Below are 27239 nucleotides of genomic sequence, written 5' to 3'. Positions count from 1 at the left end.
TTGTCTACCCAGGGCTTTTGATTTGGGTAGATTTTAATTTTGGTGGAGGGGTTTGTTTCTTCTACCTGAGTACAGACATAGTCGATCACCGTTTCGGTGTATTCGTTAATATTGGCTGCGTTATCACGGAATACACTCCAGTCTGTGCATTCCAGTACAGCTTGGAGTGACTCCTCTGACGTCACGGCCCAACGCTTAACCTCTCGCGAGACCACCGGCGTTCGCTTGAGACTTTGTTTGTACTTTGGCAAAAGAAATATTGCGGCGTGATCGCTTTTACCGAATGGACTAAGAGCCTGTGACTTGTACCCATTCTTAAATTGCGAGTATACATGGTCTAATATGTTCTCGCCTCTGGTGGGACAGGTCACATGCTGATAGAAATTCGGCAGCACCTTTTTAAGACGCGCGCTGTTAAAATCACCCAAAACCAAAATGGCAGCGTCAACATTAGCTGCCTGGAGTTTGTTTACCTAAATTTTTACATAAATTGTATGTATAGCATTCATACTTTTGGTTAGTGTTGTGTACAAATCGGTTCTTAATATTTGAAAACTAAATATATTTATCATACTTTGTCGCACTCACTCCCAGCTTTATTACCCCTCCCTCATCGACCTTGATGTTTCACCCTGAGGGTCCCAGAGACTCTTTTTATCTGCGAATAAGTAGGGATGCCCCGATCGATCAGCCAGCGATCGGTATCGGCCGATAATCAGTATAAATTATATTGGGGAATTCCAATAATGCTTCCTACTCGCCGTTTGCGAAAACCGATCGAAGACGCGCGCGAAAAACATAACAAACACAAGTCTCAGCGGAGTTGGAATGAGTGTGTGTGCGAGCGTGAGAGGGCGTGTGTGCGAGCGAGCAAGGGAGTAAGTTACTTACTAAGTGTAGTAGACTCGAGACGACGGAGCCCCGCTACACCATAGATGGATAAACATTATGCGCTACACTGCCCCAGGTGAGTAGGGTGCATCTGCAATGCATCTGCAATCGCTGAGAGACAACCAAGCATGCCGTGAAGACAGTGGCTCCAGTCGGACATGCATTGCAGACAGAGACGCTGCTTGCATTAGAGAGAGCGGAGAATTTCGACTTGTGTGTTGGCGCTGTCTCGCAGATAATACATATGAAAAGTATAATTTGTTCAGAGTCCAGAGACAGTTGTGGTTCGATCTGGAACGGAGTCCGGACTTTGAGTGCCTGTGTTAGACCTACAGTATAATACTGCCAGCTGGTAAAAACTGAGTGTCCTCTCGTCACTTTTAAACTATCAGCTAATTTTATTCAACTAAAACTGTGTAAAATGCAATTCATAAATGGTTAAAATTAATTGAATTCAACTCAATTCGATTTCAAACGGCACAGTCTTTTTTATTATGTATAGGTTACTAATAATTATATTAATTAACCCAAATCCCAGTTTTTACAGTATAACAAAAACGGTCGGTATCGGCCGATATGGCTCATAGGTATCGGTGGCAAAAAAACATGATCGGGGCATCCCTACTCATAAGGATTAAAATGAATGAAAACAACAATCCTTGAAAACAAGTGCCATTTATTCCCAAAATGTTAGCTTATAACACACAAGTGTTTTATTCAGATTCAGATACCGTTGAACCTGTAAAGTCATATTTTCAGAAAATTTCCCTATGTCAGAAATATTGTGTCTGTTACTTGGCTTGAATTGTAATGAACCAAAGGAGAATATAATTTTTTTTTATTTATTTTTTTTCATCTTTGACGGTGAATAACACCATGCTAACATTGACCAGATGTCAAAAATTGCCACTGAGCTCATTCAGCACCTTCTTGAGATCAAGTGTACAAAAAAAAACAAATGAATAAAGGGCAGATGATTTACAGGGGATTTGGAGATACAGTACTGAATTTTACCATCCCGACTCATGCAATTTGAAATATGAATATAGAATATCAGGCCTATGAATGACCTTATTATGGCCAAGTCACAGATCTATGGATCGGGCCAAATCTCTTCTTTCCAATGGCAGAGTTCAATTTGGATTTAGTACCACCACGCCCCTAACAGGGCAGCAAAAACCGCAAATGAAATCTTCTGTAAGTACAGTTACTTTATAATGTAAATAGCTCTGCCATTTTTCATCAGATTGCAATACAGTTTTTTTCTAAACGTTCATAGAAAGGTTTGATTGATTGATTGAAAACGTATTAACAGATTTCAGAATGGGTACAAATTACAATACAGTACGGCTCAATACACACAATTGTTAAGGGGATGCAGACCAGAGAGACTTTCGTCTTGTTTACATCAGGGTCCCCCATTTTCAATTCATAATGACATACGCAGCTATCATGACATTTATGACATACAGGTATACAGTACCGTTACATTTGTGACATACAAGATATCCAAATATACAGTACTGTTAAACAGATCCTAACAGAAAATATATACATACGAGGGGGAGGAAACTACATTAGGAGGGGAGGGGAGGTTTGGACATTTACGGGGGGCCATACAGATATAAGGATGTATATCATGACATTTATGACAATACATGACATACAGGTATACAGTACTGTTACATTTGTGACATACAAGATATGCAAATATACAGTACTGTTAAACAGATCCTAAGATAATGTATGATACGAGGAGGAAACTGTACATTAGGAGGGGGTGGGTGGTTGGGAGGGGTGGTTTGGACATTTACCGGGGCCAGTTTTGAATTGCAGCCTCCCGTAGGTACTCTTTGAGAGCGGTTTTGAAGGTGGGTAGGGATTCAAAAAAATTTATGGGTGTGGGTAGGGCGTTCCACATTGATGTGGCATAATTTGCTAAACGTGTTTAGACCCTTGTTTGTAGGGCTGGGCGATATGGCCTAAATATGATATCACGATATTTTCTGACCTTTCGGCGATACACATCACAATGTTTTTCTTTTTTTCCCCCAAACAATTCATTGAGGCTTACCAAGACGGTATTTGAGTTGGCAAGCTAACATTAAAGACAAAATAAAATACCCATGCGTTTAGCATTTTTATATTAGATTTAGATTATTGGATTATTAGATTATATATTGCATATATTTAGCAATGAGATATTATATGATTTAGATATGAAATATGATGAATTGAAAATGGGGGACCCTGATGTAAACAAGACGAAAGTCTTTCTCTGGTCTGCATCCCCTTAACAATTGTATGTATTGAGCTGTACTGTACCCATTCTGCAATATGTTAATAAAGTTTTAAATCAATCAATCAATCATTTTAGCATTTTTATGAAACTACTGTATATTTGTATGTCTCTAAATGTTTTGATGAATTGAAAATGGAGGACCCTTATGTAAAAAAGCCGAAAGTCTTTTTCTGGTCTTCATCCTCCAGTCCACTGTTGTATTGAGCTGTACTGTATTGTACCCATTCTGCAATCTGTTAATAAAGTTTTCATTCATTCATCATTCAGACGGCAACGGAATAATTTTGATTGACAGTCGAGTGCCAATTACGTCACACCGCTTGCACCCGCCCTGCTGTTCTTAGCACCAATCGGCAAGCGCATATTCGTTGTTTACTCCCAGAATGTCCTCCATTGATTTTGACGAGTGCTCACAACAACAAAGCTACTAACGTTAGCTCCCCGCGGGCGACGAGTAGATTACCAGCGCTCTGCAGGATGACTAAACGAGGCATAATGATTTTACTGCAACGAATGTTATAATAAAAGCCTTTCCATACATCTGTCTCATTGAAAACTTTATTAACACTTTGGTCGCCAGGCTTATATTCATAATAAACCATCCCACGCCAGCTCAATTTGTCTATGGAGAAGTTCCCCTTCTTTGCAGGGCTATAACTTTTTAAAGTGTATTGCTAAATTGACATTACTATGGCCCATTCAACGTCAAGTATCTATTGTTCAGGGTGTAGCAACGTTATACTTTTTCATTCACATATTCATACTAAAATACGGTCTAAAGTATAAGTATGTTTTTATCGTTTTCTGCAGCATTCTCCAGAACGTGATTTATAGCCCTAAATGCATTATATTGATGATCAAATACAGTTTGATAGCGATCTGCGCGAGATAAAAAATGTCAAATGGACGTGCTTCTAGAAGTTACTACTTATCATCTGATGTTGACCGGATGGGGGGGGGGGTTGTTTATAATTCCATGGCCAACGTTAGATGATTCATCTAGTGTGGGTGATATGATCATTAGAGCAGTTTGTATCGAACACGTTAAAAAATAACGCTGAAACTTACCGTAGCGTTGGGCGATGAGCGTGGAGCAGAAATATTCCTATTATGGGATGTTGAAATATGCGATCCATCTCCAGGTTGTATAATAGTATATACGTCCAAATCATGTTGTTTATCGAGTTATTGGTAACGGATTGCGATCCATTGTGTCTAGCTTGAGTCCCGGGACTATTAGCGAGTGATCGGACCGAATTGGAATGAGCACCAGCTTCCGTTTCCGGTTTCCGGTTTGAGCGATCCGCCGATCGGCCACCAGATGGCGCTCTTGAACCGTTGAGAGGGGATCAACAGTAGATTTCAAGTCTCCGGGGGAGAAATATGATTGCGATCACATATTTTTGAAATATTGATCTCAATGACGTGGTACGGCGTCTTTGGCAGAATGAGCATGGCGGCGAATGGCGTGGTAAGGCGTTTTTGGCGACCACAGTGTTAACAGACCGCAGAATGGGCACAACTCAGCACGGGCTGAGATCTGAACGATTAATGCTTGCTATCTATCTAGGTTGTCCTCGGACGTTGCTATGTTCGGGTAAATACACTGATGTTATTGAACGTGTAACTATATAACGTTAATGCCACAAAACGAATGCCTTTGGTAATCATAAGTAGTAACTTTGATGCAGGTGTGTGTGGGGGCGGCGTTGTTCAAAAGTTTTAACGTGTGGACCAGATTGACGTGATACAATCCTCTTGGGCAAAACATCACGATATCCACGATACGTTTAAAAAGTGTATCGTTAACACATTGGCGACCACGGTTTGCAGTGTAATATGGTTCTGGACGACCAGGGTTTGTCAACAAACCGATGTACTTTCTAACCGCTATATATATACTTTATAGTATTGCTATCTGTCCATTCTCATTGTCACTTGAGTGCATAAACCGTGCCTTCATAATGGCTTAAAGAAAATAAAAATCCATCGGTTGGTTGTCATTTTATAGCGTTGTGAATATAAGCTTTATCGCAGTTTTCGGCTCGTCTTTTTTCTGGGAAGCTTGATATGAGGCTAAAGGCTAGTCACGTTATATCAAACGCCATTTCTGTTGTATATTTGCGAATGAAATAAAACAAACTGCTTAGCATCCGGACTATTACAGAGCATCTATGGATGAAATGGGGGCGGCGGCGGCGGATGCCGATCAGTATTATTGATTAGCAATACAGTGTGCGTTCAAGTAGCCATATTCACTGATCGATCGCTTGCGTGTTACAACAATGTCCAATCCGGCTGTAATTTGGGTGAATAGTATCCTACCGTCACCCCATGTGATTGCCGGCAGCATTTCGTCATTATTCATCGGCATCTGGTAGATCGATATGTCCATTGGCTGATCATAAATCCCATTATTCCAGGCTGAAATCTGCGTTCTGTAACGTGATCAAAGATGGAGGATGTTCGGCTGGGATCCAGGCTCATATGAAACGCCCCAGACAGTAAAAAAAATTATTTTCCCATTCGGCCTCAATGATACTGCAGTGGAGCGATGGCGCCCCTAAGAGGATCTGGCCGGTATTACATGTCGCCGATTTAAATCTGGCGGGTAAATCTGCAGAGTCGATCCAGGATCTTGATCCGTTTATTAATATGGAATAAAACAATAACTTGCCACGAGTTAACTCGTGGCTCTGGTCCTCAACGGGTGGAATCGAAACACGAGTTAACTCGTGGCTGGTCCTTAAAGTGTTAATGAACTGTACCCGATATTTATATAATATCGTCATATCGCCCGGCCCTACTTGTTTGTGCCAAATCTGGGTTGAACATGATTTGTGGAACTCCCTCTGGTGTTGTGGTCGTGGTATTCACTGATTTTTGGGAAGAATTTCGACATGTACATGGGTACCTTAGTGGTGTAGTGTAAAGAAACAAACACAAACTACATTCTATTTTATGGCAATAACGTTCAGATTTTTTCAACCCGTGAGATATGATCCCGAAATAACATTAAAAAGAAAAGTTTGCGCTGGAAGTCAGATGATTGACGGGGGCTGGCGTGAGCTAGGAAGTGTAGTTTTATGAAATTCGAAAGCCCTGGGTTTTCCCGTTCATGGGACTACACACGTATGACAGCTTGCTTTACTTCCGCCTTTAACCATTTGGTTGCCGGAAACGTAGATCTATGTTTTTCTCACAGTATTTATTTTATTCGCTATTGCCATTCATAATTCAGCGGGGCACCTTGTGCATGCTGTACTGAATGTGTCTGAGCTGGCAGACTGTCTTATACCGCTCTCTAACGCCTTCGGCCATTATTGCACCCCGTTAGAAACGGGTTAGTTTCTTTTCTCTACCGAGCTGCGGCGTGGGGGCGGGTCCTAAACACTCCGGCAAAACACACGCTTGTAGGGATGGTTTGGACTACTGACCCCGCCTGCCCGTTGAAGTGCAATGCCCAACAACGTCGGAGACAGGATCGCTGTGGATAACTGGAATGGCGACCAGATATTTGGATAATTTTTCTTGCATTACATCAGAGACCAGGTAAGGAAACTATTAGTGCTGTTAGGCGATTCAAAAATGTATCTAATTAATTACAGGATTTGTAATTAATTAATCTAATTAATCGCATTTTAATTGCATAACTATTTTAGGCCTGATATTTTATATTCTATAATCATATTTCAAATTGCATTTGTCCGGATGGGGGAATTCAGTACTGTATCTACAAAACCTTCTGTTTATTCATCTTCCCTTTATTCACTTGCTTAGATTTTTCAGGTCTAGTCAATTTTAGCATGGTGTTATTCAGTAAAAAAAAATTAATTGATATTCTCATTTGGTTCATTACAATTTACTCAAGCCTAGTAACGGACACAATATTCCTGACACTGGGAATACATTCCCTGAGATCCATAGATGTCCCTAGAATCAGATGCCAAGAACATGCAAATGGACAAAAAAAAAAAAAGTTCTTATGGAATGAATGAGATTTATTTTTACCCCCTCGATGCCACGGTCCACTTCAATGTTAACGTTAATATCGCCTAATCTATGTTTTAAATTATGGCTATGTGTCTAATCTGCCCGTCGCTTATCAAAGACTATTTTCCAGTCAGTGCTGTCAAGGCAGATTGGTTTTTTATCGCTTCATTTCCGTTTCAGAGCATTTTGAAAAGCACCCGTTTTGAAATAAAAAACAGTTCATTCTAGACCATTCTGTGATAATCGTCTTTTACTGGAATATTCCAGAACGTCGATATTCGTCGGCCTATTTATGAATCGTTTTCAAATAAACACTAGATGATCAATATTATACGTGCACGCAAGCACATTCGCGTGTTCATTTCCTCTTGGACTTTTCCAGTGAAACCGAAAGAGCCCATTTCACAAAACAGCCCATATCTTCATCAAAATTAGTCTGATTATCCTAACACTGATAACATAGATTCCTTACCTGACATCAGATGGTATCCAACTGGTATATTCCAATTCCTGATCACCATTCGAAGAAATCGAGAAGTGTATGGATCCAACGTGTATACAGTGCAGTACATGATTCCGCGGGGCTGAGAGGCTCCAGAATGAACTGTGGTAACCCCGGCTGGATCAGTGGACTGGAAAATGTGGAGTACCGGATTTTTTCCCCCATCCATTTTCATTGAGTCCATTCCAAAATCCCTTGTCATCTGGGAGACGATAGGGGGCGCTTTTTTCCACATATGATCACCGGCGGTGCTCGGGTAGGCTCGCGTGATGCAATATGATTTCAGATCGCTACAAATAAAAAAAAAAACAGAGAAATCTCGTGAGTGGCTTTCAACATAACTATTGGAAACCCGAGATATCTCGTGTGTGGCAGTTAAAGTGTTAACACATTGATTGCCACGCAGTATGCCCATCATTATACCCAGTCTGCCACCGCTGTAAGCCTATGGAGATGTCTACCTTCTTTGCAGGGCTATAACTTTTTAAATATTATAGCTATATCTGCATTACTATGGCCCATTCAACATCGATTATCTATCGTTCCGGATGTGGGAATGTTATATTTTTTCATTCATACATTGTTGTGTTAATACTGTTGAGAATATTAGTGTTTTTAAGCTTTTCTGCTGTAATTCCAAAAACGCTAGTTATAGGCCCTGACGCATATGATCGATTGCCGTTTCTTTCCTATACACACTATATTAAACAATTAAAATGTATATGATCGGTATACATTATGCTTCATCATGCATGAAGGAAAGGGGGGGGGGGGTCGTTTATAATTCCTTGATCGTCAGTAACTGCTTTATTTAGTATGGGTTGATATATTGATCAGACTGATTGCAAACAAAGAAATGGACAATCGGGCTGAAAATAACGTTAGTGTCCTCTTACCGTTCGCCGATGAGACTGGAGAAAAAATATCCCATTATTTGACGTCGATCTCCTAGATCAATTTCCGGTTTGTATGGCGCAATAAACGCCGAAATCATATCGATTATTGCATTTCGAAAGCGATCCTAATGCACTCGAGTGTATATTGATCCACGCCACAATATATCTCCCAATAACGATTTACGACGTTGGTGTTCAACGCATGGCGGGCAATAACGACTTACGCCGTCATTGGCGCACAATGTGTTAAGAGAAGCTGAGAAGTTCAGCCCACATTTAAAACAACACTCACAGCTAGGGATGGGTACCGAATCAGGTACTTTTAAGGGTACCGACCGAATCACGTCGGTACCGATTCACGTGAGATCCAACGGTGCCACATTTCGGTTAAATATTATTATCTTTTTTTTTTTTAACCTATGATTAAGTGTGCCGCACATTCACGTCAACGTTCACACTCGCAATACACGCTTACCTAGGATTTTACTTTATTCAACAACAAAGCAGTCGGGGCAATGGCAAGCCAAAAACGGTTGCATGTGTTGTTACACTTTACAAAGCTAGATGCAGATGACGCCCGCTGCAATATTATATATATATATTAACAAATTGTTCTAAATAAATAATAATGATAAATTATTTGAAGGTTGGAATAATTTTTATTTTTTTTTTACAACTGAGGTAGTTAGATTACATTTTTAGAGACTAAAGGTACCGTTGGGTTTCGGTTCAAATGAAAGGTACCCAACCCTACTCACAGCCTACGCTAACCCCATCAGCTGTATTTGAACAACAACAACATATGATGCAAACAAATAAGGAGCTAAGAAACTGAACAGGGCCCAGTGATATCGAAAGTCTATATTTTTCAAGATATTGTATCGAAGTAGAAAATTCCAGTATCATGACAACACTAGCTGTTGGTTCGAATGAGTTTAAGCTTTTGATACAGTGTGTGTATGTATTAGGGGTGGAACGGTTCACAAAATCTACGGTTCGGTTCGTATCACTGTTTTGGTTTCACGGTTTTTGGTTCGGTTCGGTTCGATATGTTTTTTTTTATTTTTTAAATGTAACACTCCAAAAATACCATATACATCAGCATAAGATATATAGCCTAAAGATAATCCAACTTTTCAGTTATTCTCAAGGACGTAGTCATGCAAAAACTGAAAGAATGAGGCAGTTTGACATCGGGCACATTATTTTGACAGTGACGGTTAGAGCTAGGAGAGAGAGGGGAGGCACTTACTTACTTATCCTCTTCGTCCCGGTTGGGGCATAAGGCCGCAATCATACACTGCCACTGAATCCTGTCTCGTGCTTTGGCCTGCGCTTCGTCCCAGGAAAGACCCATCTCCTTCAGCTCCATCATCACTGTCCTTCGCCAGGTGTTCTTTGGTCTACCCCTCTTTCTCTTCCCAACTGGGGTCCATCTCAAGGCAACTTTGGGTAACCTTTCATTGGGCATCCTCAATACATGGCCGAGCCATCTTAACCTCTGTCTCCTTATCTCAAGGGACATATGCAAGCTGCCTGTCTTCTTATAAAGTTCCTCATTCGAGATTCTATTTGGCCAAAAGATGTTGCAGATCCTACGTAAGCAGCTATTGTGGAAGACGTCAACCTTTCTCATATCCTGTTTTGTTACTCTCCAGCACTCTGAGCCATATAGCAGGACAGACTTAACATTGCTGTTGTAGAGCCTGAGTTTGGTTTTAATGATTTAAACATGCATCTCATTTATTTGGTAAAAAAAAGGTTTACCTTTTAATAATGTTTGGCACACAAAGACCGAACTGACTGAAAAATATAGGCAACATTTGTCAAAGTATTATGCAAACAAACAAAATAATTAAACCTTTTCTATTTTTGTGGCCACATTATAGACAAAGGCAACAAAGTATGCATATGCTCAACCAGCACTAGACTTTCTTATCAAAAAGGAAAATTCACTTATTTAAAATAAATAAATCATGTGTACTAAATATATATTTACTTTTTAATTGCATGAAACATTATGAAGTATTAAATGGTCCATTTGCATGTTCTTGGTATCTGATTCTCAGGACATCTATGGATCTCAGGTAATGTATTCCCAGTGTCAGAAATACTGTCTGTTACTAGGCTTGAGTAAATTGTAATGAACCAAATGAGAATATCAATAAAAAAAAATCTAAGCAAAGGAATAAAGGGAAGATGATTAAACGGAAGGTTTTGTAGATGCAGTACTGAATTCTGCCATCCGGACACATGCAATTTGAAATATGATTATAGAATATCAGGCCTAAAATGGTTATGCGATTAAAATGCGATTAATTAGATGAATTAATTACAAATCCTGTAATTAATTAGATAAAAAAATGTAATCGCCTGACAGCACTAATATATATATACATAAATTTCTGAGTCTGATGTTGTTTTTGTCATTAGTTCTATGCTGCGATGCAGTGTTACCAGTTTGTATAGAGTGAGCGTGCAAACAGGAGCTGGCTGGCCACACCCAACACTGGACATCTCTGGAATTCCGACAGCTGTTCTTTCAAGCCATCAACACGCTAGAAATGCTTTGTGTGAATCTACCCAAACGAACATCCTCCTCATCCTTCACTTCCTCCATTCTCTCTTTTGGTCTCACTCTTTCTTTCATTCTTTCTCTCTTTCTCACCCCTCTCCCAGGTGTGGAGCAGCAACAGTGGTCAGTGGAGGCCTCTATGGTGTTCAGGAAACACGTGGAGGAGCGGCCGCTTGTAGCCCTCATGATGAGTGTCCAGGACGAGTCTGAGTCCGGGGTAAAGTGTCAGGCATGGGAGCGCAAGGTGACTGTCCACTTGGTGGACACCAGCCAGAATGAGGACGTCTGGATCCACAACATCATGGCAAACGTGGTGGACAAGCTGTAGGACGGACCCCGTCTTCTCCTCCCTCTTCATCTTTGTCCTCTATAGTTATAAAAAAAAATCTCAATTGAGCTATTTGTTTTGGTTTGAGTGTTTTGTTTTGCATGACTGTACATAGTTATTTTGTGAATTTATTATTTTGTTTATTAAATCATTTTAAAGTTAAAGAATGCAGGCCATTTGTCTTCCATTTACCCTATGTTGCAAGGCCACACAAGCCTATGCAGAGCTGTCTATGCCATCACAGCTTGCTAAACAGCTCTGCCAAAGAGAGCAAACATTTGTACCAAATCCAAGACATCCCCAAATATTTTTTTGAAAGAAAATAACTAAATAAATAACTTGGGGGTCCCTTGACCTCCCACCTCAAGATATCTGAATAAAGATAGTTCTATCTCTAAAGGGCTCCTTTACAGACATGCCCAATTTATGCTAATCCCATACAGTTTTGGGGCATACCCTGTTATTTTTGCTTATTTAACAAAAAAAAACATTTTCCTATTTCCCCATACTGTGGTCCCTAAACTGTCTTGAATTTGTATAAATCTGGTATTACTGGAAAGCTGAGACTCATGTAGATCCGATGGGCCCAACTATTCATGTGATAGCCATTTCAATGTACTGGGGGCGGGGGTTCTGAGCCATTTTCAGAATAGAAGTGCTTGACATCCTATCAAAATGCAATTATTGCATTTTAGTGTTGCTGGAGTTTTAACCTCATTAAGACTTTATTCCATTCTCTACTGTATGCTGTATGCACCTTGTTCTTCAAGGTCTTTGTGTCGTAATGGGATATTTTAGAGGGATTCCTTAGGGCTTCCCAATCCTGTACGGAACTGTATGTGGTACCTGCTACTACTGACTTTGACCTTGACCATGAAACAAGTTTGAAAAAGTCTTATGACTTAAGTGTTTAATGGCCCCTTATGAGCTTTTGATTCGTGTCATTTCAGCAAATGTTTCCCCCCAGTGCTGCTCCCACTCTGAAGATAGTTCATGTTCACAAATGGCAATCATAATAAAAATACTTGAGCATTTACGGTATGGTTTTAAAAGAAAAGATTCTGCTAACAATTCTATATGAACATTGTGTTATTTTATTAAAAAATAAGTACTGAAACTATGTCAGCTTAGTCAGTTTATGCATTGTTGGAAAATGTAAGATATCAACCAGCTAAATGCTGGTAAGGTTTGGTTGTGGCTTGGCCTTCCTTCTAGCAGCCATCTTTCTTAGAATAATGTATAATTATCTTTTATATTTACCCTGAACTTGATTACATCCAAATGTTATTGAAATTGAGATAATAGTATGTGCGTCTGCAGCTGCAGCAGACTTAACGCGCACATAATACAGAAGCGGCGCTCCTCGGTGAGACGCGCACATGACATCAGTTGAGTGACAGGGCAGCCGTGTGTCGGGGGGAGGATCCACCTCGCAGATGACTTTGCCTTTGCGGGAGAGGAGAGGAGCAGCTCTGCGGCCACTGGAAGACAAGTTGAGGGGGGGAGTTCAAAGGAGTAGGACTCAAGACTTCTGACTTGTCAACGTCCAAGGATATCTTTGGGGACATGGACAATTTAGTTTAGTAAAACTCGGAATCTGGCTTCTCTGCTTGGTACCAAAGCGGCTGCACAGTGCGACTCCGGGCGGCTCGAAAGGAAACCATATCTGGTCAAAGTATTCGTTGCTGTCACAAAGCGGGACGTCCAGCTATAAATAGCGCGCGGGATAAGCGCCGGAGGAGGTACGTGAATGAATGCAAAATAATAACCCCATGCAATAAAACGGACAAAACTACCGATAAGCGATAACACTTAGGCTTACAGGTATGATATATCCAACCCAACTCAAAGATAGCGGACAGTGAGACGAGAGAAACAGTGTCGGCTAGTTAGTGCAGGATAAGTTTGCCGAGTAGTATTATAGCTAAGGGCCCTGACGTGAAGTTGTAAATATGAATGAGAACCAATCGGGTTATGAATATTTATTTTGCGCCTGCTGCTCAAAGTGACAAGAGCACCAGCCAATTACATTTATCAGTAGAAGTAGTTTCAGGTTTTTTTGGAAGACCATCTGTGGAAGTGAAGTGACAGGAGGCGAGAGCGGACCAGATTTAGCAACCAGAGCCAAGACTTATCTTATCTATTATCTACATAGACCAAAGTATGTTGTAATAAAAAAAAAGCGCTTTGAGCGGCAACAGCTGTCTGCATGGTGACATGGTTGTCAATTGAATTATCCTATGACCTACATACATCTGTCTCTTTGCGTGTTACTACAATGCACGTTCCCCCCCCCATTATTATGCTCCATGACCCAGCAGTAGCACTAGCTTAGTTTGTATGTCCCCAAGGAAAACCAAGTGCTTTTATTTGTCTGTTCTGTATCAGCTCAAGACATTTCATAGAGGTGGAAACTCTCTATCTCTGTTGAGGTGTCCTATTTTTTATTTTCTGATTTTGCATATTCCAAAATGATAACTGACTAACACTAGAGCCACTTGGCTTCAGCGGAATGTAGAGATGGTCTGACCCAGGCCTGGATGTAGAGATGGTCTGACCCAGGCCTGAATGTACCGATGGTCTGACCCAGGCCTAAGCAACACATAGAGATGGTTTGACCCAGGCCTGAATGTAGAGATGGTCTGACCCAGGCCTAAGCAACGCATAGAGATGGTTTGACCCAGGCCTGAATGTAGAAATGGTCTGACCCAGGCCTGAATGTACAGATGGTCTGACCCAGGCCTAATCAACACATAGAGATGGTTTGACCCAGGCCTGAATGTAGAGATGGTTAACCCAAGACTAAGCAACACATAGAGATGGTTTGACCCAGGCCTGAATGTAGAGATGGTCTGACCCAGGCCTGAGCAGCACACGTAGAGATGGACTGACCCAGGCCTGAGTGCCAGAGCAGCTGTAGGCTGCAACACTGTCTCATCAGGTTTCTTTATTATAGTTGTCATACAAAAATACACAATACTTTTATATGAAATGCTTCTTTTTGTTTTGCTCCTGAGAGTGTGCTAGATAAAAATAGATACGTATAAAATAAGTATAAAATAGAAGTCAAAAGTACGTAAACAAAAGTGTTCTATATAGCCTACATACAATACAATGCAGAGTAGAAAAAGTAACTGAGTTACAATACAATATACAGTACAATGTAGAAATGGGATGCGGTACAATTTAGGGTAAGGTGTAATGAGAGGCATGAGTTGTAGTGCAAATCTCAACCAATAAATATAAAGTGTGTTAAAGTGTCTAAAGAGGGTAAAGTGGGTGCTGCAGTGAGTTGTTTATTTAAAGTGAGTGTGTGCATGTGGATGTGTGTGCTGTGAGTGTATTTGATGGTTTGTTACATAGTGTTATTGTCATTGAGCATTCTGATGGCCTGGGGATAGAAGCTCCTTCTGAGTCTCTCTGTGCTTGCCATGATACTCCGGTATCGCTTGCCTGACCGCAGCAGTTCAAAGAGGCAGTTGTTTGGGTGGCTGGAGTCTTTGATTATTCTCTTAGCCTTACAATACTATTGCCCATTTGACATCAACTATCTATCATTCAGTATGTGAAAAAGAATTACTTTTTTCATCCATACGTTCCCGTGTTATACCGTGGTGAATATAAGTATGGTTTTAGAGTGGTCTGGGGTAATTCCCGAAAGGCTGTTGTGGTAACCTCTATAAATAATAAAGCCACACGACACGCTTGTGATCCCTTTGGTTTTATAGTTTACTGAAAACGGGAGCATGGAAGGTTATACAACAGGTGCGTCTTACACACAGCGCACGTTACTCTGTCATGTAAAACTCAGGTACCGGATACGGAAATACCTCACGCATACCACTCTGTAGCCCTCAAAATAATATCCCTTAACCGATAACTCCCCCTGGTGGGAAAACATTAGGGCTGTCTTAAATACTTCGAAGCTTCGAAGCTTCGTTCGATGGCACAAGCTTCGAACATTAAAAAAAAAAATCGAAGTTTAAAAAAAAATACATTTATTTAAAAAAAAATGTGCCTCCAAAATCTTGCGCCTCGACTCCACCTCTCTACAACAAGCATGTGGAGATTATCTGTGTTGAAAACAACAAGGACATGTGCAGCAGACATGTTGACGAAGAAGTCATCAGACATGTGGTTACACTTTAAAATATGCAAAGACAATGCCCAAAAAGCCGAGTGCCAGATATGCCAGAAGAAAATGGCATATCACAACTCTACAACAACTTTGTCAAATCACCTAAAAAACGTAAGTATCGTTGTACACGACGGCGACGCCACACAAAACATTAATAAGGCTATGCCTATGCTGCTATGACTAATGTGTTACCAAGTTGGCTAATTTAATTGTAATCATCTGCTTTTGTAGGTCCATTGTCTGATATAATTATAAATTAAATATAATATAATTGTTTGCTTGATAGACGAAGGTTGCAACATAATTATGTAATGTCATTTCGTTGGCTGTGAGAGCAGCCCCACTGCACCCAGGCAGCGTAGCCGAGTGAAACCTTGTTGACTGCGTCACAGTCACGAAAGGGGCTACTTAATTAATTAATCCAATCCACTTTATTTATAGAGCACATTTAAAAACAACAAAGTTTACCAAAGTGCTGTACAAGTCCCACAACATAAGATAAAAAAATTATAATAATAATATATTATAATTAATATATATATATATATATAATTTTTTTCCCGAAGTTTCGAATTAAAATCGAAGCTCGGCCCAGAAGCTTCGATTGCCAAAAAAAGCTTTGAAGGTCAGCCCTATAAAACATAGATATTGCATCTCAATATTAATCCTAGGTATATAAGGCTGACATTATAACACCCCTCCCCCTTTAAATTCCAACATTCACAAATGTCAATGCAATACAAAAATAACAGTAGTGTCTTACCCTTGTACACTTTCCAAAAATATATATATACCAAGAAATGTCTTAGCAACAGCATACGAAATAAGGCAATTGAAAACATTATTACCAACAGTCATTACTCTCACAACTGTCTCGTTAAATGTTCAGTCTGTGCGATCATGCTGTGACCTGCGCAATACTGCTGGTGACCTCGGACACACCACAGGTGAGTGAGGTTTGGGTGCCTCTGGTGTTGAGAGCATGAGAGGAGTCTGAGTGTCCGTGTGGGAATGTCCAACTTCTCTTGGGGACACAGACACCTCTCCTAGTGAGTCTCTCTCTGGTACAGTTCACTGGCGAACATAATTCTCCAATAGTCTGTTCCACACGGGTATCCACCGTTGTGCGATCTGTCTCTGAAACTGTGTCGTGACTTGTGACGCAGGCGTACATGGTCCTGGTGTCTACGGAAAACACGTCCATCAGTCATTTTAACAACATAGGAGACTGGGCCACTCTGTTTCAGAATAACGCCAGGCCACTGTTGCTTGTTGATATTACTGAAGTTTCTCACATAGACCTTGTCCTCAGGTTCTAATTGTCTCTCTTTCGCATGCTGATCATGTCGCTCCTCTGCTTCTCCTGCTTCCTCTGTACTTTCGCCTTCATGTCTGGATGCAGCAAGTCCAATCTTGCCTTGGGCCTACGCCCCATCAGTATCTCTGCTGGTGTGCGCGCCATTGTCGTTTGAGGTGTGAGGCGATAGGTAAACAGGAAACGTGAAAGTCTAGTGCTTAGAGAGTCTCCTGTCATCCTCTTTAACTCCTCTTTCACTGTCTGAACAGCCCGCTCAGCCAAACCATTTGAGGCTGGGTGGAACGGCGCCGTCTTAATGTGATTGATGCCATTCTGTTGCATAAATTCACTGAATAGTTCACTGGTGAATGTCGGGCCATTATCAGAGACAAGGGTGTCTGGCAACCCATGGACTGCGAACACTTGTCTGAGTTGGTCTATGGTTGTGGGGGCTGTGATATTGCTCATGATATGGGCTTCGATCCATTTTGAGTGTGTGTCTACTATTATCAGAAACATCTGTCCCATAAAGGGTCCTGCAAAGTCTACATGCAGCCTAGACCAGGGGCGGTCTGGCCACTCCCATGGGTGCAACGGGGCAGGTGGTGGATTGTTCTGATTCGTCTGACACTGTGTGCATGATTTCACCTTGCTCTCCAGATCATCGTCCATTCTTGGCCACCAGACATACAATCTCGCTAGGCTTTTCATCCTGGAGACTCCTAGATGAGTCTCATGTATCTCCTCCACAACGTGTGACCGTCCTGGGGGCGGTACGATGACCCTTGACCCCCAGAAGATGCAGCCGTCCTGCAGGCTCAGTTCTGTTTTGCGTTTAGCATACGGCCTCAGTTGTAGGCACATATGTAGCGGCGGGTGTCTCTGGTAACGGCAGTCGACTCAGCGCGTCAGCATTTGCGTTATCCTTGCCCCCTTTGAACACTATATTGTACTGGTAGGCTGACAGTGTGAGAACCCAACGCTGTATCCTGGCTGAGGCCAGCAGTGGGATGCATTTTGTCTCACTGAACAAACTCATCAGAGGTTTATGGTCCGTCATGATAGTGAATGCCCGTCCATATCGTCCATATAGGTATTGATGGAAATGCTTCACAGCAAAAACAACAGCTAGACCTTCTTTATCTAACTGAAAGTACCCCTTTTCCGCTGCTGTTAGGGTACGCAAAGCAAAAACAACAGGCTCCTCATCCCCATCCTCCATGATGTGTGAGAGCACTGCAGCGTCACTCGAGACGATGATCTCTTTGTCTGGGTAGTAGTGAACGAGCAGCTTTGCAGACTGGAGCAGCTCTTTCACTTCCTTAAAAGCTCTCTGCTGCTCTCCACTCCACTCCCACTTAGTGTCAATATGCAGTAGCTTGTACAGCGGGGCCAACACCTTTGATAAATCTGGCAGAAACTTGCCATAATAATTCACCATGCCCAAAAACGATCTTAGTTCATGGACACTCTTTGGGCTTGGGGCCTCCTTTATGGCTCTCACCTTGTCTTCCAAAAGGCTGAGCCCCTGTGCTGTTATCCTGTGTCCCAGGTAGGTCACGCTCGGTGCCAGGAACACACACTTTGCACGTTTCAAACGCAGTCCAGCGTTCAACACCATAGTCCCCACCAGACTGGTGGACAAGCTGATCGAGCTGGGTCTGAGCTCCGCTCTGAGCGCCTGGGTACTGGACTTTCTGAGTGAAAGACCCCAGGCGGTCAGGGTGGGGGGTCAGACCTCCAACACCATCACCCTGAGCATCGGGTCCCCCCAGGGCTGTGTTCTGAGCCCCCTGCTGTACTCGCTATACACACACGACTGTGTGGCCAAGTTCAGCTCCAACTCCATAGTGAAGTTCGCAGACGACACAGTGGTGGTGGGGCTGATCTCGGACAACGACGAGAAGGCCTACCGGGAGGAGGTTGAGGTACTGGAACGCTGGTGCCAGGACAACAGCCTGCTCCTGAACATTGGTAAAACCAAGGAGCTGATCGTGGATTATAGGAGAGGACAGCAGGAGACACACACACCACTGATGATTAACGGGGCTACCGTGGACAGGGTGAGCAGCTTTAAGTACCTGGGGGTCCACATCTCAGAGGACCTGACATGGTCAACACACATAGACACAGTAGTAAAGAAGGCGAAGCAGCGCCTCTACCACCTGAGACAGTTAAGGAAGTTCAGAGTATCGGGGAAGATACTCCAGTCCTTCTACTCAGGAGCTGTAGAGAGCATCTTGACCGGAAACATCACTGCCTGGTATGGAAACAGCACGGCACAGGACAAGAAGGCCCTACAGAGAGTGGTGCGCTCAGCCGAGCGTACCACGGGTATTGCACTACCTCCCCTGCAGGTTCTATACAACAAGAGGTGCAAATCCAGAGCCTGCAGAATAATGAAAGACCCCCACCACCCCAATAACAGCCTGTTCCAGCTGCTGAGGTCAGGCAGACGCCTGCGAACCCCAGCTACTAGGACAGAGAGGCTTAGGCTCAGCTTCTTCCCCCAGGCCATCGGAGCCTTGAACAATGAACATTGAGTGCCACTGAACACTATTGCACTACCAAAGCTACCTAGCATGTCCTATATGCTCTGTAAATAACTATGTACAGATACCGAGATGTCACACCATGTTACCTGTTACCTGTTTATTGCACAATGTTGTTTTTATTGGATTCTATTACATGTTGTACCACTGTATTGCACATCGTTGCGGGCAAGACCACCCGCATTTCATTGTATACTTGTATGCCGTGACAAATAAAACTCTTGACTTGACTTGAGAGTCGTTTCAACACCTGCGCTAGGTTAGCCAGATGATCCACCTCCATGGCCCCCGTGATGAGGATATCATCCAGATATACCGCTACGTGCGGGATACCCTGTAACAGCGTGTCCATTGTTCTTTGAAAAATGGCGGGGCTGGATGCCACTCCAAACACAAGGCGATTGTATTTGAATAAGCCCTTGTGAGTGTTGATGGTGACATACTCTTGACTCTTCGTCAAGTTGCAGTTGCTGGTAAGCATGGCTCATGTCTAGCTTTGTGAAAAGCTTACCCCCTGACAAGGTTGCAAACAGGTCATCCACTCTTGGTAGTGGATACTCCTCCAGCTTAGAGACCTGATTTACCGTCACCTTGTAGTCTCCACATATGTGTGCTGTATTATCCTCTTTCAGGACTGGGACAATGGGAGCCGCCCACCTTGAGAACTGGACGGGTTCAATGATGTCTTGCTTCTGCAAACGTTCCAGCTCCTCCTCCACTTTGACCTTCATCGCATACGGCACCGACGTAGGCTTTAAAAACCTTGGGGCAGCCTCAGGGTCAACATGGAGTTTCACCATTACCCCCTTCAGTGTGCCCAGCTCGTCCCTGAAAACATCACTGTACCGATGCAGGTTGTCCACTGTCGTGTCTGTCATGTGCACATATTTAACGTTATGCCAGTTTAGCTTAATTTTCCTTAGCCAATCATGGCCCAAAAGACTTGGTCCCCCCCCCCTTAGCTATAACCAGCCTGGCCTTTGCCTTCTGATTCCCTGCTAAAATGTCCACATATAGCACTCTTATATGAGGTATGGGCTGACCTGTGTATGTCCTGAGCCTGAGCTTTGATGGGCTGGGTGGTAGGTTAGACCCCCATGACTTCCTGTAGGTCTCCTCACTGATGACCAATGCAGTAGCCCCTGAGTCAATCTCAAACTTTACATCCTGTCCCTTGACAGTGATGGTGGCATAATAGGGTTCAGGTGGCTCCTCATCTATCCCCACCCCGAACATGTTGTATGCACACGCTGCTCATCTGTTTCTTCCAGGTGGTGTGTGAAGGCTTGAGCCTGTCGTGGCTTCCCCTGCCAAGGCTTGCCCCTGCCCATTTTATTGTATTTGATTGATTGATTGATTGATTGATTGAAAAGTTTATTAACAGATTGCAGAATGGGTACAGTACAGCTCAATACATACAATTGTTAAGAGGATGCAGACCTGAGAAAGACTTTCGTCTTGTTTCCATCAGGGTCCCCCATTTTCAATTCATCATATGACACACACGACATACAGATAGACAGTACTGCTACATCCTTTTTTTGATCCACTTTTTCTCCCATTTTTCTATATTTTCTCCCATCCCAATTTTCGTATCATCCAATTCAACCCTCCCCTGTCACGGACGCTGTTTCTTGCCTCCCACAAGCCGGCTGCAATGTGGACTAAGTCATACATAGCACAAGTCCCCTCCGGTACTTGAGGTAACAGCAGTCGCATCTTTTCACCTGCGCAGCTCGATCTCTCAGTGGCGAGGAGTAACGCGTGGGAGGCTCATGCTGCCCCCGACACTTCCTGATTCTACTGCGCAGGCGCACCAACCGACCTGTAGGAGTCGCTGTCCACAACGCCCGATCCCCACCCATCAGTTTCCCACCCCCTAATACGGCCAATGTGTATTAGTACGGACGACCAGCTAAACTGAAAGCAACTGACGAGCCCAGTGTCTCCAGCATTTCGTGGCGAGCGCCTTGCCCACTACGCCACGTAGCCGCCCTTAGTACTGCTACATCTATACATTTATGACTGTCATGTACAGAGGTCTATCGACCATACAAGATAGTAACTGGGCAGGTGGTACATGAGCAAAAACAACCCCCTCAGTAGAAAAATGCTTCTCAAACAGTCCCGGGTAGGCAGATAGTAAACAAAGACGTTTTCAAATGGTAAATCAGGTTTTATTGTATAGTGGGGGTTTCAACCCACGGCCCTTTTCCCAAAGGGAAAAGGGGATGTCGTCGGTGGGGATTTCAACCCACACACACACAAAGGGGAAAATGTATGGGAGGACAAATGTTACGACCCCTGTGAGTCTAAGGGTAAAGGGCTGTAACATAACAGTTGGTTGACAGAAAAGATGGACCACGTTTGTAAACAACAATGATATTTATTGGTAAATGCAAAGGAAGCACATGTAGCTCAGGGGTGAGCCCAGGCCAAAGCAACAAACAAACACCACTATACTCCAAATAAACACAATCTAATCTATGGTAAAAGAGATTACATTACCTAAACTACTCTTACCTAACCAAAACAGGAGAAAACAATGTCCAAAGGAAATGGCAGCTCACCCCATCTGTGCTTCCTGAGAAAGAGAGAAAAACACATTAATTATACAGAAACAAAGGCAGAATATATACAAAAACAAACTATAACTAACAATGCTCTCTCTGTGGCCATACACACACAAGGAAATTACTACTAAGCACCAAAGGCCAATAAACAAAATGCAATACTGTCAAAGTTACAGGTTTACCAAAATCACAACAGGCCTAGCCTCATGCCAGAGAGAGAGAAAGACTGAAGTGAGAAGCCATGTTTTAACAGGTGTGGGGTGATCCATGATTGGGTGGTGTGGATTGAGTGTTGGTGTCTGGAAAGCCATCCACCAATCGGTGCTGTATTGCAATAATGGAAGAATTGACCAATGGTGAAGGGAACAATGGCTGGAGGGAGGAAACAAAATGGAGAACACACACACATGGAGACACACACTGGGGAATATATACATTGGGATGTAACACCCCCATACATAAGACAAAAACATGTTTGACACCTAACACCAACTAAACATTTTTTTTTCTTTTTAACAACGAGATAACATCCCCGAGATAACATGTACTCCAAAACAAAGAGCTATGAAAAAAACTAGCAGTTGGTACAACCACACGGGTCAACAATGACAGAACGAGTTGACGGCAAGAGAGACTGAGTCGACAGCAACATAGAACGAGTCGACAGCAACATAGACAGAGTCGACAGCAACATAGACCGAGTCGACAGCAAAATAGAACAAGTCGACAGCAACATACAGTAGAACGAGTCGACAGCAACAGACAACGAGTCAACAGCAACAGACAACGAGTCGACAGCAACAGACAAGTCGACAGCCTTGATTATTACAGGAGCTGTAATTTTGCGAAGAGGTATAGCCTCAGGGAAACGGTTGGCAGTACACATTATTGTCAACAAAAACTGATTGCCGGCTTTGGTCCTTGGCAACGGACCAACACAGTCAACTATGACATGTTCAAATGGTTCACCGACCGCTGGTATAGGACAGAGGGGAGCAGGTGGAATTACCTGGTTTGGCTTTCCGGTGATCTGACAAGTACTACAGGTACGACAGTACTGTGCTACATCGGACTTCAAACCGGGCCAAAAGAAATGTTGAAGTATTCTGTTGTATGTTTTAGTGACTCCCAAGTGTCCAGACCAAGGGTGGTCATGGGCCAAGAACAGTACATGCTGACGATAAACTGCAGGGACAACAATCTGATAAACAGTGCTCCAGTCTGGTACCTGATCTGGTAGCCCTATCTCCGATTGTGCATGCTCTGCCAGTCTAGTACCATGGGACCTCCATGTACGCATCAAAACTCCTTCATCCACAAAATAAGAATGCAACTCTCTCCTCTGTTCTGTTTCAAGAGAAGAGAAACATTTTGCAAGAGAAGGGTCAGCCTTCTGGGCAGTAATTAGCATTTCACGAGTAACGGGTAACTTCAATGCGTCGGAACTAGTTACAGTTGTCTGTGGGGGTACCTTACTATGAGTCGGTGGTTTGTCAGCGGTATCAGAAGTTGGAGCCAGCAACTCCTCCCTGACAAAGGCTGAAGCAAAAACAGAGTCAGACAAATTAATTTCATCACCTCTCTTTTTCAATTGAGCCCGAGTGACAACACTTGCAGAAAAAACTTCAGGGAAGTTCTGTGACAAGTCATCAGGCAGAGAATCTGTGTCTGGGTGATCCAACACTTCCAGCACAGCGTTCACCTGTCCTCCAGCTAAATCATTTCCCATGATAAAGGAAATGCCTTTAACTGGCAAGGAAGGTCTCACCCCTATTTTAAAGAAACCAGTGACCAAATCAGATTGTACATGAATACAGTGTAACGGGGCTGGCACGAAACCCATCTCAATACCTTGAACTAGGACACTAGAACCACAGGAAGATTTCTCAGACAGAGGTAGTACATCAGAGAGGATAAAGGATTGTGAGGCTCCAGTATCTCGTAAGATCTGAACTGTACACTGATCTTTTGGATCCCCTGTCAAGGAAACTAAACCCTTGGAAGTAAATGGCCTGAAACAAGGATCGAGAACATCCTGATCATTGTGCATCTGTTGATCGGAATCAGGTGCCATTTTAATCAGACCAACCCCTTTGGGTTGTCTAAAGTTCTGAGAGGACGGTTGCTGCTTACGTCTCAATGTTAAACAGTCAGAAATAACATGACCAGATTTATGACAGTAGTAACATGTCCGCTCCTCTTTTGAGCGTGGAGGTGACATTTTTGGTCGGGGGTGTGTGAATTCTGAATGGTTGGGGACAGAATGTTTCTGAGAGAAATCATGGGGGAGAAACGAGTCACGCCTATCTACAAACACAGTTTTATGGGTTAGCGCAAACTCATCAGCTAATACAGCAGCCTGCTGCAGAGTGGACACTTTCTGCTCACTCAGGTAAATTACAATACGCTCTGGCAAACGATTCTTAAACTCTTCTAATAGAATGAGTTCTCTGAGAGAGTTAAGATCTGAGGCCTTGCTTGCTGCACACCATTTATCAAAGAGAGTTCCCTTCTCTCTAGCAAACTCTACAAAGGTCTGGTTGACAGCTCTCTTGTGACTGCGAAACCTCTGCCTATAAGCTTCGGGCACAAGCTCATATGCACGAAGGATGGCAGCCTTCACAGTATCATACAGTAAACTATCTTCTAGGGAAAGTGTTGAACAAACCTCTTGGGCTTTACCAGTCAATTTGCATTGAAGCAACAAAGGCCAGACCTCTCTTGGCCAGCGTAATGAAGCAGCAATACGCTCAAACACATTAAAATAAGTATCAACTTCTGTCTCTCGGAACGGAGGCACCAAAGCAATGTGTTTACTTATATCAAAAGTGTGTGATGAATAAGCTGTGGAGGAGGACATACCCGGGCCTTGTGGAGGAGTCGGTGTAGCAGAGTTGGATTCACTCCTTAGGACTTCCAGCTCCAACCTCCGCAGTCTGAGCTCTTTTTCCACTTCATGCTCAAGCTCCAACCTACGAATGTTAACAGCCCTTTCATTTTCTGCCTCAAGCTCCATTCTACGAAGCCGATACTCCGCCTCACGTGCTTGTGCCTTCTCCTGAGCCTCCATCTGGAGACGTGCTATTCTAACCTTGACCTGGGTCCCTTCTCGAGACCCAGTTGACACAGGAGAGGTCAAGTGAAAATGTGGCAATGTGACATTCACACCTGCCTTTTCAGCACCATGGGCTTGCTCCTCAGAAGGCTGTGCTTCCGTAGGTTCACCAGGAGGACTTGCATGTTCATCAGAGACCGCAGGTAAAACAAGCGTCCCCTGCTCCAACAGCTTATCTACCACAAGACACCTGATATCCTGCTTAAGATGCTTTTGTTGAACCGAGAGTTTAAGATGTGTGGCAATCTCCACTAAGTCTGCCTTGCGGCAGCTATCTAGCGCTTCCCAAGTAGGATTGCTCAAGAATTTCCCCAGATCAAAAGTACTAACTGCCATTATTTTTTTTACACAAATGCCATTTTTACACAAATTAATTAATAACTATACAAGTGTAAACAAACACAGTTCACCAAATCCATCAACCAACAATTGAACACGGGTTACAAGATCCCGGACGAGCCCCCATTTATGTTACGACCCCTGTGAGTCTAAGGGTAAAGGGCTGTAACATAACAGTTGGTTGACAGAAAAGATGGACCACGTTTGTAAACAACAATGATATTTATTGGTAAATGCAAAGGAAGCACATGTAGCTCAGGGGTGAGCCCAGGCCAAAGCAACAAACAAACACCACTATACTCCAAATAAACACAATCTAATCTATGGTAAAAGAGATTACATTACCTAAACTACTCTTACCTAACCAAAACAGGAGAAAACAATGTCCAAAGGAAATGGCAGCTCACCCCATCTGTGCTTCCTGAGAAAGAGAGAAAAACACATTAATTATACAGAAACAAAGGCAGAATATATACAAAAACAAACTATAACTAACAATGCTCTCTCTGTGGCCATACACACACAAGGAAATTACTACTAAGCACCAAAGGCCAATAAACGAAATGCAATACTGTCAAAGTTACAGGTTTACCAAAATCACAACAGGCCTAGCCTCATGCCAGAGAGAGAGAAAGACTGAAGTGAGAAGCCATGTTTTAACAGGTGTGGGGTGATCCATGATTGGGTGGTGTGGATTGAGTGTTGGTGTCTGGAAAGCCATCCACCAATCGGTGCTGTATTGCAATAATGGAAGAATTGACCAATGGTGAAGGGAACAATGGCTGGAGGGAGGAAACAAAATGGAGAACACACACACATGGAGACACACACTGGGGAATATATACATTGGGATGTAACAATAAACAAGACATACATATGATATAACTCAACAAACACTTAGTATTCACAATACTACCTTAGGCCCATCTCCGGCCACCACAGCTGTGGAGTCTAACCCACACTCCATGCAAACAAGATAGCACCGTGCCACACAGTGTTGTGCTCAGGCCATAGGTAAGCGAGACAGCAGCCTCCCCACTGTACCACAATTGAAGTGACTCCAGCAACGAGACTCCTGACGTGTGTGTGCTGTCAGCTACTTGTGCACCCGCCCCTCTTGATGTGACTGCCATCAGCTGTGTTTCATTAGGCAATCAGCACCCTTCAGTATAGGGACGGGCAGCACCTGACAGGAAGAGAAGAAGAGATATCATTAGCTCTCCTGTTCACACACATACAAACGATACTAATCTAATGTTCACATGGTCTTCCAAATACAGTAATAATGATAATGACCAACCCACGTACGTCACACCTCCCCCATAAGAGCGAACCCGCAGGGTTAGCAAAACATTATCACTTATTATCAACCAACATCCGATTAGTACCAACAGAACAAAAATAAATAGAAATCACACTCCATATAGACCACATGCCCCTATTTTGGGCCCACACGGTCAACCACCACCTCACCCAATACCAGACGCATCAGCCGCCGGACGTGGCTGGCACCTTCCTCATACCGAGGCCATGACGGTATACTGTAGTCAACCATACGCGAATTGCTCAATGGTGTTCGCACTCCCAACATCAACCCCGTGCGTCCTGTAAGGTACATTAGAACACAACACAGCATGTGAAACAACAGTCCTGTCACATCTCAACTCCGACGAGACGCGGGCAGGACTTTTCATTAGCCTATCCACATGACACCAGCGTGTCCTCCTCCGCCGCCCGA

General features: G+C 43.1%; 2 protein-coding genes across 3 annotated transcripts in view; both read left to right on the top strand.

Moving 5' to 3' along the window:
• Positions 1–11487, top strand: part of tdrd7a (tudor domain containing 7 a) — a gene marked incomplete at both ends in the record, with an annotated part of 195169 nt that extends 183682 nt beyond the window's left edge. The window contains one exon of the mRNA XM_084318310.1: positions 11264–11487. Coding sequence (XP_084174436.1) covers positions 11264–11487 — 224 coding nt within the window. The remainder of the gene's footprint in view (positions 1–11263) is intronic.
• Positions 11488–12995: 1508 nt separating this feature from the next.
• Positions 12996–27239, top strand: part of tmod1 (tropomodulin 1) — a 259845-nt gene continuing 245601 nt past the window's right edge. For both annotated transcript variants that reach the window (XM_084318115.1, XM_084318114.1), the window contains exon 1: positions 12996–13229. The gene's annotated coding sequence lies outside the window, so the exon portion shown is untranslated. The remainder of the gene's footprint in view (positions 13230–27239) is intronic.

Source organism: Notolepis coatsorum (assembly GCF_963971535.1).
Source record: "Notolepis coatsorum genome assembly, chromosome: 7".
NCBI classification, from domain to species: domain Eukaryota; kingdom Metazoa; phylum Chordata; class Actinopteri; order Aulopiformes; family Paralepididae; genus Notolepis; species Notolepis coatsorum.
Note: the sequence above shows the minus strand (reverse complement) of the source record. Positions and strands in the feature narration are given on the sequence as shown.